The sequence below is a fragment of the Lepidochelys kempii genome, chromosome 7 (genome assembly GCF_965140285.1).
Source record: "Lepidochelys kempii isolate rLepKem1 chromosome 7, rLepKem1.hap1, whole genome shotgun sequence".
NCBI lineage: Eukaryota > Metazoa > Chordata > Testudines > Cheloniidae > Lepidochelys > Lepidochelys kempii.
This window is the reverse complement of record NC_136386.1, coordinates 116,313,577-116,330,446: the sequence shown is the minus strand read 5'-3', so window position 1 is coordinate 116,330,446 and position 16,870 is coordinate 116,313,577. Positions and strand designations below refer to the sequence as shown.

Sequence of the window (16,870 nt, the reverse complement as noted above, 5' to 3'; positions counted from 1 at the left end):
TTACCACAATGTTAGATTATGCTGAGGTATAATCAATATATTGTATGTATATCTGTTAATTAAAAAAGATGTTGGGTCACATTTGATATTTAGGTTCCATTTATAAAGGGTAATAAATAATTGATAGGTGTTATAAGCATGTTACAGGCATGAATATGAAGTGTTATAGATGGTTACAAGCACGTCAATAAAATGCATTATGGATGGTTATAAGCAAAAGTTATAAGAAACATATTGGACAATGTAACAATCTATAACAATTGGTCAACCATATATGAAACATCAGCTGCTTATGAAACAGTTAATGAATTTATTTATAAATGGAATCTTTTAGTGTTGTGACCAGGTATTGCTTGCATCATTGCTAAAGTATACACATTTTTTGAATGAATGAAAAAGTATATAACTCACAAATAACTATTCTAAAGCTATTACACAGACTTATCTTTCAAACTTTAAAGTAAATGGGGTATCAGTTAATGTTGTTTAGTCATTTCGAGCAGTGATTGATGTAGTGATAGTCGGGAATTCTTGAACCACCTTCTAACAGGCCTTGATTCAGGAAAGCGTCTCTGTTCAGAAAACCATTTTAAGCAATACCTTATAGTACTTACGCACATGCATGAAGTGTGTGTGCATGTGAGTATATCACAAGATTTTTTTTGTGTATTTCCAGTTTTAAAAATTTAAGCTGAAGATATTTACTTAGTTTACTTATAACTTGAAGAATTAGAGATGAAAAATTATTTTTAGCTTTCAAAGTTAGGCTCTTACAAATTTTTGCTCACCTGATCTGTGCAAATCAGCTGTATGAGAATGCATATAACAGGTTACAGTTAATAAAAAATTGGTTTGTGTGTATAAATTAGGCATATGCACCTAAATTTGAGAACCTAGCACTGAAAAAAAGTCTTATGTTTTTCACTTATGTTCAGTTATAGCATTTCTCTCAGCATAAACAATGAGAAGACTAATCAGTTTCACTTTTGTAATCAGTTTCTAGTCAATTTCACGGAGGTATATTCTAGCACAAAGCTGTACTGTTGGGTAGTATGTAGTGTGCATATCTTTTGAATTGCAGAGAAATGTATTTGTTTCCTCTGGTTAGTTTTCAGAAATGTCATTGAAGCATTTCTTATTGGTTTTAAGCTTTTACAAATGTACTTATTTTTTCAAAATCTATATTTTTGGCCAAATTTGACATAAGTCCCTTTACATGCTTTTAAGTCTTTCCTTTCATATATAGAGATCTAGTACATGTATAATAAATGCAATGTAATATCAGTTTGTAAATAGTCCAAGATTTATGTTCCAAAGCCGGAGGCAGAATGAACCATTATCTTTTTATGAAACAGTATCACATGGTGCAAGTCAGATTCACTTTTTAAGTATAACATTGTTCTAAGGGTCAAGATTCTCATGTCTGGTGGTAAAAATATTAGCAAGCAGATTTACATAACATGCTGGCTAAGTATGTTTTGCTAGTGGCTGGTCCATGGAGAATAAGACCCTACTGCAGCTGCCAATTCATTTAGCTAAATTGGTAGAATCCTATGCCAAAGGTGCTGAGTTTCATCCCTGTGGTAATGAGTGTGTTTTACAGAGTGTTGGCCTGGACAGGGAATAGAATCCTAATCTGCTGCATAAAAGGCGGGAATATTGCTAATATGCTACAGTGAGAGGCGGTATTAAAAAAAACAAAGGTGGCTGGGTAGAATTATGTCATGAAACTGAAATTTCATTGTCTACTATCATGATGCATGGGGGATTGTGATAGCCTTCTCTTCAGTCAAGTAGAGAATATCCTTAAAGTTCATAACTGTGATGACTTCATGATGAAGACTTCAGGAGATTGTTGGTCTGTAAAGCAGGTTTCTAATAAATAAAACAAAACACCTAATTAAAAGTAAATATATCTTTTGAAAAAAGTGTTGTGTGCAAAACTGCATGGGTGATATGATTGTGTTATTGAAAGCCTTTTTAAAACTGTATTGATTTGCCACAGTGTGCATTATCTTGAAATCTAAGCCTTCTGAAAGAGGGGTACTACTTAGAATTAAACGTAGCAAAGATTTTAGCTGAATTGGTGAGGTTTGTTTTAAGAATAATATGAATTTAGAAAAGGGAAAATAGGACAGGACTACGTGAACTCTGACCTCTTTGTAGAAAAAATGCTAAACAGTAGTCATATTGCAACATCCTAATACTTAGAAAATAAAAAATGTAAAAACATTAAGATTGCATATTTATCAAAATGTACTTCAAATGTGCACACATTAGAAATCAGATTATTTTTTTCCAGTTGCTAGTTCTGCAGAATCAATCTGAAAATCAAACTGTTTCCCATTCCCCTTTTAAATTATCACCAGTAACAAAGGTTCTTCCATCAGTACCTAAGTGATTATTTAGTTCACTGTGTGCAAGGCAGAATAGAAACTATCTTGCTCTTCCAGAGCTTTATAGGCTCTATGCCCATAGGAGTGAAAATTTTGTAAGTAAAGTAAGCCGAACTGATTCAAACCCAGTGTGCAGAAATGTTGAATTGGTATGTGCCATTTTTACTGAGCTGCATTTGACTGCCATCCCACTTTGAAGTCCTCTCTATAAAGTAACAGCAAAACTTGACTATTTTACTGGATTTATTGGAATGTGTACCAAAGGATGCTAAAATGGGTTTTTCCTGCTCTGTTCGCCAGAAGCACTGTATGATTCTAATTATATATAGGTTTCAGTGCAAATTGTGATTTTTGTGGGTGTACTTCATAGCACATAATGATAGGTTTCAGAGTAACAGCCGTGTTAGTCTGTATTCGCAAAAAGAAAAGGAGTACTTGTGGCACCTTAGAGACTAACCAATTTATTTGAGCATGAGCTTTCGTGAGCTACAGCTCACTTCATCGGATGCCTACCGTGGAAACTGCAGAAGACATTATATACACACACAGAGACCATGAAACAATACCTCCTCCCGCCCCACTGTCCTGCTGGTAATAGCTTATCTAAAGTGATCATCAAGTTGGGCCATTTCCAGCACAAATCCAGGTTTTGTCACCCCCCCCACCCCCATACACACACAAGAGAGTGAGTTTGTGTGTGTATCGGGGTGCGGGGGTGAGAAAACCTGGATTTGTGCTGGAAATGGCCCACCTTGATTATCATGCACATTGTAGGGAGAGTGGTCACTTTGGATAAGCTATTACCAGCAGGAGAGTGAGTTTGTGTGTGGGAGGGCGGAGGGTGAGAAAACGTGGATTTGTGCTGGAAATGGCCCAACTTGATGATCACTTTAGATAGGCTATTACCAGCAGGACAGTGGGGTGGGAGGAGGTATTGTTTCATGGTCTCTGTGTGTGTGTATATAATGTCTTCTGCAGTTTCCACGGTATGCATCCGATGAAGTGAGCTGTAGCTCACGAAAGCTCATGCTCAAATAAATTGGTTAGTCTCTAAGGTGCCACAAGTACTCCTTTTCTTATAGCACATAATGTCTAACTACCTGATTGAACCCTCAAATCAAGTATCTAGCTGTTCACAATGCTATGAATGGTCAAAACCAGGAACCACTTCTCAGAATCAGGTGCTTTGTGTCATAATTTGATCACCTCTTTCATTTGTTACCATTATTCTCTTCCCCACCTCCCTCCACTTTTTACTTCTACAATACCATAAAATGTTCATAGTACCAAAGAAATATCATTCCTGGAATATTCTCAGATCACACGTTCAGAGGCAAAAGGACTTTGTAAATATAGTCAAATTAGTATTTACGCAGAACACAAAAGTATGCTAGGTGCCTCATAGACAGAATGAGACAGGTCCTTGGTGGCCTGCCTACAGTACCGCATCAAAAATGAATTATTTACATTTTCATTTGTGTACTCATCACTAACTATTTCACCCGTTTTTTACTCCACCCTCATCTTTCTTCTTCCCTAATAATGATGATGGTTCATTTGTGTCTGGTAGAGCTGTTCTCCCCAGGCCCTGAAGCAGAACTTTTGTTATGCTCCCTGTAGGGTGAGAGAATTTCTCCATTGCAAAATTATAACCTGCCTACAACACTCTCTCTCTCTCTCTCTCCCAAATGCTCTCCACAATCCCATCCTAAATGCAAATGCACAATTTTCTTACCCCAAAAGAAAGTTTTCCCAAACTAATTCTTGCGACCCTTCTTTATCCCTTCTCCCCCAAAGGAGTCTTGTTAGGGTATTTGTCGAAGTCTTTTTAAAAGTCTTAAACAAATCACAACGTGGCTACAGCTACATACACTGCATACAAATAAATCATGTCAATTGGTTTGAGATTTTCTTTAACAGCTTTCTTTCTTTAACAAATGCTGATTTGTCGCTGTCATATCACATGTACAGTAGAATCTCAGAATTACAAACACCAGAGTTATGAACTGACCGGTCAACCACACACCTCATTTGGAACCAGAAGTATGCAATCAGGCAGCAGCAGACCCCCCCCCTCCCCCCCCCCACAAAAAAAAAAGGCAAATACAGTATAGTACTGTGTCAAACGTAGACTACTAGGAAAAGCAGCATTTTTCTTCTGCATAGTAAAGGTTCAAAGCTGTTAAGTCATTATTCAATTGTAAACTTTTGGAAGAACAACCATAACATTTTGTTCAGCGTTACGAACAACCTCCGTTCCCAAGGTGTTCGTAACTCTGAGGTTCTACTGTATGTAAGCAGTTGAATAGTTCTATTATAATGGCCATTTTAGTTAATTTAACTATTGCTGTATTACTATTTTGCTGCTCTGTACTTCCCAGGATCATCTAATACCTTTTAAGTAACTTAAGTTCATTTGCTACCCTGTAGTTCAGTCAGAAGTGCTGGGTGTATACCATCTGGTCCTGGTGACCTGTTGCCTTTAAAACTTGTTCCAGAACCATCTTCTCTTGACACTTTAGTTTCTGGCAGTACTTTTTCTTTATTACCTGAAAAAGTAGATTCTGAATAGTTATTTCCCCAACATCTTGTATTTGAGGACTGATGTAAAGAAATAACTTTAGTTTCTCTGCAATATTCTTGTTTTTCTTAATTGCTTCCTATGCTCCAGTAGACTCAGCAGTGTTTTTGCTTCTAAATAGGCTTAAAGATTGCTTTGTTTATTTTTATGAAGGACATAAAATTAGGAGGCTTTTGGTTACTTGCTCTTCAAAATTACTCTTAACTTCAAATTTCCACCTTACATTTTACTTGCTATAATTTATATTCCTTTCTGTATCCCTCACTAGTGTTGCATTTCCATTTTTTGGTAGGATACAGGGGTAGGTCTACATTGCAATTAAAGATCCATGGGGCAGCTGCCATAGGCCCTTCTGCTGACTCAGATTCATGGGGCTCGGGTTGCAGGCCTAAAAATTGCAGTGTAAACATCCAGGCTCAGGCTGGAGTCTGGGCTCTGAAACCTCATGATGGGAGTGGGTTTCAGACCCATGCTCCATTTGAGCCCAAATGTCTGTATTTAGTCCAGCAGCCTTACCTGCCCAAGTCAGTTGCTCTGAGCGCTGAGGCTCAGTGCACCGGATTTTTTATTGCAGTATAGACGTACCCTGGTTTAGTGCAAATCTTGAAATCTTGCCTTTAGTTATGTTCTGCTCTAGCCTCAGAAACAAAAGAAATGAAGGTCAGTAAAATGGCTGTGGAGGATGACACCAAGGAGAGCTTTTTTTTCTTTTCACCTAGCTGTTGAATCGTTAGTTCTTCCCCATGGGAAAGATACCAAATGAAAAAATATTTCTGCCAGTAGCTAATGCTGAGCTCCGTAAACTGCCTAACGATAACTGTGGAAATCTGCCTCCAAGGTGGCCTCCAGCTTAGTCTCCATTTCTAGCAAATCTCTATTCCATTGAGGTCACAATGATGAAGATTGGGACAGAAAAATGCAAAAGCAACAGTGAGTCAGATTGTGTGCACATGATGTATGAAGAACCAGAGGAAAAGTCTTGGATGGTAAAGTCAAGAAAGCATTTCAGGTTGCAAGCCTGTTACTTAGGCTAACCTTGTGCATTCCTTTGATCTCATTTTTTATTACATTTTTTCATGGTGGTGGTATAGAAATGTCTTGCATAAAAATGTTGATATTAATCTTTACAGAGATAAAATGTTGCATTTTATAAAATGTCTACTTTTTGGTTTAGCACACAGATCAATAATAAATTTTCAACACAATTTAAATTGCTGTTACCTATCTTCTCTCCTTAAGGGGACCAAATACTGTTTTCTTTGTGAATGCAGTCTTTATGCTAGGCTGAAGCTGGTCTGGTCTGTGCTGCAAGGGAAATATTTTTGGATTGGAGTTCTGGGAATCATAGGGTCTGCTTACTCTAGACCTGGAATGTGTCTTCTGCTCATACACAAAATTCACCAAGATGTTGGGACCATCCTACGGTTTTTACACCACTTTGCATTTAGTTTACATACAGTCTCTGCTTGCACCTGTTCAGTCTCCACTAGTATAGACAGTTGGTGTAGCAGCTGCACTGGTATAGCCAGTCCTCCTCCTAGCTCCATCTCATAATACTGTGTCCTACTATTCAATGACACTTCAGTTCAAGGGCTGCCCAGTACTATCGTCCATTTAATTTCCCCCTTTCATTTTTTTCAGTGGATCTGACAATACAGGGGAATTTATTTATTTTGTATTAACTGTGGACAGGAACCCCCTTCTCCATTTCAGGAATTCTAACTGCAACCAAGGTGTGGTGTTGCTTGGGAAATTGGTGCGAGGACATTAACTGAAAATTTCCTAACTTTCCTGAATTTTTCAACCTTCACTTGAAAGTAATCGATTTCTTTTGTTACATGGCGCACTCGTACAAGCACCCTTTACCTCAGGTTTCAGGTGGGGAAACAATTTTGGGGTTTTAGTGTACCCTCCTTCCTTCCTGTTGAGTGCTGTAATTAATTCATGTTATAAGTTAAGAAGATACTAAATTAAACTCAAAGAAAATATTATTCGAGTTCTCTTAAAATATGCATGAACTCCATTTATACAAATGCTATAACCATTGTACAGAAAAATGATAAAACAATTATAACTGTGACCATTCACCTCCAAAAGGCTAAATTCTTTCTATTCGGTACATTTTTCACATAAATGACATTTATTAATCAAAACCATTAGCTTGTAGTTCTCATCTGTTCCTTAGCACGGTCAGAAATAAACAGTAAAAGGCTTATTCTAACCACTATAATGATGCACTCAAATCCAATGGGGGGGAAGGAGGGAGAGGGAAGTATTTTGTGCTGAAGTTATACGATTACTTTGTAATACTTCCTAGGGTCAGGACATTTTTTTTATCTTTAATGTATCTCATATAGGTTTCTGGGTAGACTAGATTATTTTGCTTTATTCTGCAGTCAGAGAACCTAGTGAAAAGAAAAGGAGTACTTGTGGCACCTTAGAGACTAACCAATTTATTTGAGCATAAGCTTTCGTGAGCTACAGCTCACTTCATCGGATGCATACTGTGGAAAGTGTAGAAGATCTTTTTATACACACAAAGCATGAAAAAATACCTCCCCCCACCTCACTCTCCTGCTGGTAATAGCTTATCTAAAGTGACCACTCTCCTTACAATGCGTATGATAATCAAGGTGGGCCATTTCCAGCACAAATCCAGGGTTTAACAAGAACGTCGGGGGGGGGGGGCAGGAAAAAACTAGGGGAAATAGGTTACCTTGCATAATGACTTAGCCACTCCCAGTCTCTATTCAAGCCTAAGTTAATTGTATCCAATTTGCAAATGAATTCCAATTCAGCAGTCTCTCGCTGGAGTCTGGATTTGAAGTTTTTCTGTTGTAATACCGCAACTTTCATGTCTGTAATCGCGTGACCAGAGAGATTGAAGTGTTCTCCAACTGGTTTATGAATGTTATAATTCTTGACATCTGATTTGTGTCCATTTATTCTTTTACGTAGAGGCTGTCCAGTTTGACCAATGTACATGGCAGAGGGGCATTGCTGGCACATGATGGCATATATCACATTGGTGGATGTGCAGGTGAACGAGCCTCTGATAGTGTGGCTGATGTTACTAGGCCCTGTGATGGTGTCCCCTGAATAGATATGTGGGCACAGTTGGCAACGGGCTTTGTTGCAAGGATAGGTTTCTGGGTTAGTGGTTCTGTTGTGTGGTATGTGATTGCTGGTGAGTATTTGCTTCAGGATGGGGGGCTGTCTGTAGGTAAGGACTGGCCTATCTCCCAAGATTTGTGAGAGTGCTTCAGGATAGGTTGTAGATCCTTAATAATGCGTTGGAGGGGTTTTAGTTGGGGGCTGAAGGTGACGGCTAGTGGCGTTCTGTTATTTTCTTTGTTAGGCCTGTCCTGTAGTAGGTGACTTCTGGGAACTCTTCTGGCTCTATCAATCTGTTTCTTCACTTCCACAGATGGGTATTGTAAGAATGCTTGATAGAGATCTTGTAGGTGTTTGTCTCTGTCTGAGGGGTTGGAGCAAATGCGGTTGTATCGCAGAGCTTGGCTGTAGACGATGGATCGTGTGATGTGGTCAGGGTGAAAGCTGGAGGCATGTAGGTAGGAATAGCGGTCAGTAGGTTTCCGGTATAGGGTGGTGTTTATGTGACCATAGTTTATTAGCACTGTAGTGTCCAGGAAGTGGATCTCTTGTGTGGACTGGACCAGGCTGAGGTTGATGGTGGGATGGAAATTGTTGAAATCATGGTGGAATTCCTCAAGTGCTTCTTTTCCATGAGTCCAGATGATGAAGATGGCATCAATATAGCGCAAGTAGAGTAGAGGCGTTAGGGGACGAGAGCTGAGGAAGCGTTGTTCTAAGTCAGCCATAAAAATGTTGGCATAGTGTGGGGCCATGCGGGTACCCATAGCAGTGCCGCTGATTTGAAGGTATACATTGTCCGCAAATGTAAAATAGTTATGGGTAAGGACAAAGTCACAAAGTTCAGCCACCAGGTTAGCTGTGACATTATCGGGTATAGTGTTCTTGACGGCTTGTAGTCCATCTTTGTGTGGAATGTTGGTGTAGAGGGCTTCTACATCCATAGTGGCCAGGATGGTGTTATCAGGAAGATCACCGATGGATTGTAGTTTCCTCAGGAAGTCAGTGGTGTCTCGAAGGTAGCTGGGAGTGCTTGTAGCGTAGGGCCTGAGGAGGGAGTCTACATAGCCGGACAATCCTGCTATCAGGGTGCCAATGCCTGAGATGATAGGGCGCCCAGGATTTCCAGGTTTATGGATCTTGGGTAACAGAATATTCCAGGTTGGGGTTTCAGGGGTGTGTCTGTGCGGATTTGATCTTGTGCTTTTTCAGGGAGTTTCTTGAGCAAATGCTGTAGTTGCTTTTGGTAACTCTCAGTGGGATCAGAGGGTAATGGCTTGTAGAAAGTGGTGTTGGAGAGCTGCCGAGCAGCCTCTTGTTCATATTCTGACCTATTCATGATGAAACAGCACCTCCTTTGTCAGCTTTTTTGATTATGATGTCAGAGTTGTTTCTGAGGCTGTGGATGGCATTGTGTTCCACACGGCTGAGGTTATGGGGCAAGTGATGCTGCTTTTCCACAATTTCAGCCCTTGCACGTTGGCGGAAGCACTCTATGTAGAAGTCCAGTGTGCTGTCTTGACCTTCAGTAGGAGACCACCTAGAATCCTTCTTTTTGTAGTGTTGGTAGGGAGGTCTCTGTGGATTAGTATGTTGTTCAGAGGTATGTTGGAAATATTCCTTGAGTCGGAGACGTCGAAAATAGGATTCTAGGTCACCACAGAACTGTATCATGTTCGTGGGGGTGGAGGGATTAATAAATACCACAGCTATGGAAAATATTTGTAATCTGTTGCTGGCGCTAGTGAACGTAGATTAATTTTAAAAAAAATATAAACTTGAAAGCAATACAACTTGATATACTACTTAATAAAACATTAATTGATACTAAAATGAAAAGATGTCACTAATACTAGCACTGTCCTCTTCCTTGTACTGTCCAACAAGAGCTCTTTATTCTGTTGCTATGTCATTGGGTCCTGGATTTACCATGTAGTAAAGGATTTCAGAATTTCAGTCGTCTTAAATATGGGAAGAGAGAGAATGGACAGTCACAAGATTTAATCCAGTGGAAAAGGGGCTATATTGCAAATTGCATATACAGCCCAAGGTTATTTTCCCCGAAGTGAATTTTGGCAGGAGGTACTGAACCCTGTTTGATATTGACATAACTGCTCCCCCTAATTTAATATTAATCTGTAGATGTGTGTATATAATACATATGTACATACTAACATAAAAATAATATAACAAAGCTGCATTCTGTTTTTTGTGTAACTCAAGCATTTTAAAAATTCTGGATGTAGGACATGTTAGTTGGTCTCATTGTCATGACAAGTATTCAAAATCAGCCTTATGTGGGTCCCAGGTTTCAGCCTTAATTATGGAGACATTATTGTTCTTTTCATAATAACAATATGATTGTCAATCAGCATTTATGTGTGATTGTGTCATGCTGCTTGCATAACTTATACTGTGCGTGAGAAGATGATGGTGAGGTGTTTGCTGGTCTTTACACTTTACGGACGTGTTTAAAAAGAAGGCACTTGGGCATCTTTCAAAGTAACTACTTTATTTCTCTGCACATTTGTATGAACAATCTACTAAGTTTACCTTCTAAGAGTTTGCAGAAAGTGGGCATTTTTAAAATTTTTGAAGCTATTGTGGAATTGAAAATTAACCTTATAAGAGAGATTTTAATTATGGAGAAATTTTCGTCTCTCCATAATGCATTTTATATGAAAATTGCTCCCATATAGTGGTTTTCTCTGTCAAGAGGGCTGATGCACACAATTTTGTCTGCTTTGGTGACAAATATTATTGTACTTCATGGCTTCTTTTGTCAGCTACAGTGAGGGAGAATATCCCCTCCAGCCCCAAATAATGGCACTTGCTCAATTATTTTACTAATCTTGCCCTTCTTTGTGAGATGACCTTTCCATGAGACCAGCCAGAACTTGTCTAGCAGGTCACTTTATACTCTATTTAATTTGTTGTTTGTGTTTTATTTTAGCCGCTAGATGTAGCTGAAAGAGTAAGTTTACTTCAATTTGGATTATTCGTATATGAGTAGGTTTTCTTCCTAAAACAATCATTTTCATCTCTTGATAACGTCTAGTGTCCAAAATATTCTTCAGGTGTGGAGGTGATTCTGGATCTTCCTCAAAAAGTAATGGGAACATTACAATTTTCCATGCATTAAAATATTGTCTCCATAAGGCTCATTTCATTCTCTAATCATCAGATCTGGAACGTTTGTAACTCCCATGTTTGTGTTTGATTCAGATACCAACATTTCAAAAAGTAATCCAATTTAGCACACCAGAAATCATGAGAGCCAAAAAAGTTGATTCTTCTAGTCTGAATATCATTGAGTTCTTAGCTCACTAATGTTTCTTCTTGTAGTTCCTACAGGAATCTTTCTTTGAGAGAGAGCCATCTTCTGTATGCTTTAATGCTCTGCTCACAGTTATCTCGTTGACAAGGCAAAGATCCAAGAATTCAGTTATATTCTGATGAAGTTTATCATCTTCACAACTTAGTTCACTGGGCACAGTTGAGACTATGAGAAATTCTTTGTGAAGAATGCAGTGAGATATTGTTACTGTGATAGATTTTTCACTAATGACACAAATCCCTTTACGTTTTCTGTTATCAGAACTACTCTGGGCAGATGGCAACATATTTGGGCCAGAGAAATGTTTGTTCTTACAGATAGCTATTTGTCATAACAATGGTTGACTCCATTTGTTCATTCTGGCTCTCCTTTCTAGAGAACTGCTGTTGGAGAGCATCTGTGTCCACAAAGCAAATGATTCAAATAGACTCATAGAATTTAAGGTCAGAAGGGACCATCATGATCATCTAGTGGAACATGCCCACTTATGGTTGTTGACTTACTCAGTTGATTTCTTATAGCATCTCGGTGTTCTCTGTTGTCGTCAGTAGATGTGTATTCAATCCACCCAGTTTATTGATCTTGGACAGTGGAACTCTACCAATATCTTTGGTTATATTAGCTGCCAGAATCACTTTAAGTGTTTTTTTTTTCATATCGGTAAGGAAAGCATCTCCAATGTGAGAATTTTTCCCTTTGCAATGAAGTGGGCAAGAAGGGAAACTTGGTTTTGATGCTTCATCAGGCTCTTTCTGCTGAGTTGTATGTCCGTGTGGACCGATGAGTACAAATGAAACAAAGATTAAAAATATTTCACGTCTCTGCAACCCCTTCCCCCCAAAAAAAGATTATAAAACGTTGCACTTTATTTTGGACCATCACATGGTTTGACAGCTTCTCACCACATGGTCTATATGCTATGTGGAAATGAAGGCCTAACAGTGGTCATTATACTGTGTTTACTATACTGTGTCTCTTGAAATTCTTTTCTTCAAGTCACTAGACGTCATGAAGTCATCCACTTCCTTTTCTAAAATCTAATTTATATAGGGCAACAGCCTTCACTCGGTTTTAGGATTCAGTTTACTTACTTGAAATAAAGATCTGTTGCACATGTCATTTTTTGTACCAACAGTTTGTCTAAAATAAAACCTGTCTTTAATCCCACACAAGCAAAAGCAGCATGATCTTCATCTATAACTATCTGGAATAGAGTCAGAATGCTAGATAGGTACTGATACTTAATTTTCTCCCAAGACTCAAAATCCAAATATTCCTAGCATCCAAGGCAGCTGTGTCCAAACAAAATGAACTGTCTGTGTTGTTGCAACCATGTGTGTCTGTTGCCAAAATTCTCTCTGTAGGTGCAAGGAATGAAGTGGAGAGAATGTTGCTCCCCAAGTCAAAGTGCTCCGCCAACTTCAGCAGATATACTGACCCTTCCCTCCCACAAATGGCCATGGAGGATGAGAATTAAATATGATGAAATGGAATTGTGCCACAGCATAAACTTGACTTTTTCATTGGTTATAACTTTACTGTTCTGTCTCACAGAACTTGAATGTTGTTCCGAACCTAAGCTTTGCTGATCATAAATTGAGAACTAGTGCCCTAAAATGCTGCCAAGATTCTCAAGATTACCTTTAATAACCCATGCAATATGGTATAAAAACAGGTTAAAGTGTTCTCTCCCTCCCCTTTATATTTCATCATAAAAAGAGGAATTGTATGTCCCAATAGTCTAGTGGGGCACAGACTCCCAAAATCTTGGGGCACTGTAGGACATTATTGTTGCCTACCCTCTTTGCTCTTTCATTCTCTTCTGTGTATTGTGGGATTGCTGCTCATTGCTCATGTATTGTTGGGTTCACTCCTCTCTTGATTGCTTCCATTGCAATGCTCATTGCTTATAATACATGCATAAATGGATATCCAGTGGGATATCATAAGCAATACTTTTATACTTGATGTGAGAGTATTTTGGGGAAGTGGAGTGAACCTAGACAGTATAGTGTGGGATTTGGTGACAAAATACTATTTGTACTATGTACCACTGAGCTGTGTAGATCTTTCCAGAGCATAAGAGTGATATAAGCTGAGAAAATTAGAATAATAAAACTGAATAGACCACCTGTGTTTAACTTTGCAAGCCTTTTGGTAAATGGGTGTAAATTTTTTTTTACCTCAGAAAAGTACCAGACTATCATCTGAAGAGGTTAAGTAAACAAAATTCATAAGTATTTAGAATTTGTAATGAAATTTACCATTCATTCTTACAATGTAATCCATGGCCTACTAGTCTGTGTAGCATAATTCATGGCATCAAAGCTTACCCCAAGCTAGTCCTTGAGGTCTGCAAGAAGGCCCTAGAGGGATGGAGGTGAATAAAATAGCACTGGAGGGTATATTTCTAAAATAGGCTTTCTTTCTGCAATATCGATTCACTGCTGTTCCAAAAATTGTCACTTATCCAGTGAATAGAAGTTAAAGCTATTAAAATCTGCAGTGTTAATTTCAGCTCCACTGAAATCAAAACATACAAAAAAAACCTATTATATTTGCTCTTGTGTTGCTGACACTGAAGTCAATGAAACTTTATCCTTGCAGAGATTTGTGCCTGGTTCTTACCTCCCATACATCAGGGTAAATCCGGTGTGAAGTTTTGCTGGTGTAAAACAGATATAAATCAGAAGAGAATCCAGGCCCTTTTTCTTTAAGACTTAATAAGATTTTATTTCAACCTTCCTTACATGTTTGGCTATTATTGAGTATTTAAAATACATTATTCTGTAGGAATAGGTTTACTGTTTACCTTAACAAACTGGCCATTTTTAAGTCTCAATCAGCAGTAGTTTTCTTGGTTTTCCAGCTTGTCAGCAAAATAACTGGTTCTGTTTTGATGTTTCACAAGCTGTTCGTTCTTTGCAGCCTGAAAGTAATTCTAGGTGGTGGTTTCCCTATATGTAATTTACTGTAATGAATTTTTCAAAATTCAGTGCAAACTGCTTACCTCCATGATGTTCCTAGCTTCGATTAAGCCGAGAAGGATGAATAATGAGAAGAATAACCAAGCTGTTATACTTCTCATGTCATTCCTGAGCTTACAGTACAAAACAGCGATAGCTAACATGGTCTTTTTTAATACACTGGGGTTCATTCGGATATCTGGAATCTACACTTTATGCTTTCAAAGAATGCTGATGAGGTTTTGAATCTGACTGTACTAGATTGTGATCCTGGTACATCAGAAATATTTTGCAGCCATAATTTTAAGGTACACACTACTTTGTTTTAAAACCATAGATGTGTATGTCTGACCATTTATTTTTACTTCCATGTTGTAGTTTTATTTGGTGGAACTAGACATTAAAAAGTCTGTGTTTTTTGGTGTGTTCACAGGCGAGTTGTGTAACCTCATAACTCTGGATGTAGCGCACAATCAGCTTGAACATCTTCCAAAGGAGATTGGAAATTGCACACAAATCACCAACCTTGACTTGCAGCACAATGAGCTCTTGGACCTACCAGAAACCATAGGTATGTGAAGGTGGGGTTGGGGAGAGAAATCACAGCTTTTCAAATGTTCAACTCACTGAACAATAAGAATATAAAATCTAAGAATAAAACATGGCCCATAACTATAGAAGGGATAGGAATTTTGTTGTGGGCATTTTCACTATCAAGATCCCAAAGGGATATACGCTTTCTAAAAATGTAAACTCTCTCAAACCCAGGCGCTGTTAATCCTAACTACTATAAGGGGTGGGCTACACTTGAAAATTAGGTCAACCCAGCTAAGTTGCTCAGGGGTGTGAAAAATCCACACCCCTGAGTGACAGATTTAAGCCAAACTAAGTCCCCTTCTTGACCTTGCTAGGTCAACAAAAGAATTCTTCCATTGACCTAGCTACCACCTCTTGAGGTTCTCACATTGGTGTAAGTAGTGTCTACACTACAGCTGTGTTGCTATAGCATTTTAAGTGGGAACGTACCCTGAGAAGTGTGGCCTAAACATGAGGCTGAGAACAAGCAACTCCTGGGTTCTAAACCTGGCTCTGACACCACCATTTTCTGTGGTCTGGGGCAAGTCACTTAACCTCTGTCTTAGATTTCCCATTTATAAAATAGGAATACTGTTTGCTTATCCACCACATAGTGAAGTTGAGTAGTGGGTAGTTCATGTTAATAAATCTATTTGTAGATGAATGGTGCTACATAAGTGCTAAAAATTATTAGTTTAAGGATAAAGAGCTGGGGGTTGTATTTCAGTGTTTGCTTTGAATAGAGAAAAATAGGAAAGACTTACAGAATCAGTTTCAAGTACTAATTTATTCTTTGTATTTTCTACTTTTTAAAAATATAATTTGAAAATCCACTTCAAGTTCCCAAACTTACTATCACTCTCAGTAAAATACAGGTTTTCATGTTGGGATTGGGAATAAGAGTACCGCAATAAACTGGTTCTTCCCTAGTTGGCTTCAGAAGCTCATATAGGACTGCATAGGTGAGGACTTTTCTTATTTAATTAAATCTGTGTTGAACAGATGGTGGAATAAAACAAATTGTTTAAAAAACACAGCCCATCATGGTTGTAAGCTCTTTCAGCTTAAATAAAAGACAAAACTGCACCACTTAGGGCAACATCTAATGTTAATAGAACATTTCATTATTATTTTTATATATATGATGGGGAAATAAATGGATGAGGGGGCAGAAGACTGAAGAACCATTTAGATAGACACCAACTATTTTTTAGCAGCAGATTGTTAACCGTGAAGATATTGGGCCTTTTTACCCAGAGAGCTCTACCTGAATTGAGTTTATATGGATGAAATACCCACTGTTGCTGAATTTCATCTTCTCCAGTTAATTTTATGTTTAGAAACTGGGAGACCTCTTTCCAGCTGGAATTTGCATCCGATTGCACAATTTGTACGCATAGCTCTAACTTTAACTCCTTTGTCAAGATTGGCAGCGTCACTACCAAAATAGAATTGTCCTAACTTCAGTCTACAGGTGTACTGCACTATCTTTGTTCATGTCCATCAGATTTTGTAAAGCGTCAGTCTACATTAAGGAGGTAATTAGGATTTTGGAAAGGTCAAACCTTGAGTCTTCAAAATGGATAAGGGCTAGAGTTTTACAAAAAAAAGTGCTGTCAAAGTGATTTAGAATTGGAGGGCATTTAGAGAGAGGCAGAAAAACGTTTCAGGGGCTGCAAGGATTGATTTATTTCAAAGATTAAAAATAGCAAATACAGGTAGCCTAGTTAACTAAAGAAACTAAGGGTACACACATTTACAAATATCTGAAGGTTATAAACACCAAGAAAACGACAGGAACTAGGATGGTACAAGAGTTAGAACTAGAGAGTCACATACTTTGTGGCTTCTGTAGGCTGAGCTCATTTGGCAAACCAGGGGGTCCTTATATTCCTTCATC

General features: G+C 38.3%; 1 protein-coding gene across 5 annotated transcripts in view; it reads left to right on the top strand.

The window, feature by feature from the left end:
* Positions 1 to 16,870, top strand: part of SHOC2 (SHOC2 leucine rich repeat scaffold protein) — a 107,003-nt gene that overhangs the window by 51,064 nt on the left and 39,069 nt on the right. For all 5 annotated transcript variants that reach the window (XM_073354385.2, XM_073354382.2, XM_073354383.2 and 2 more), the window contains one exon: positions 14,828 to 14,965. In XM_073354385.2, the coding sequence (XP_073210486.1) occupies positions 14,828 to 14,965 (138 nt within the window). The remainder of the gene's footprint in view (positions 1 to 14,827; positions 14,966 to 16,870) is intronic.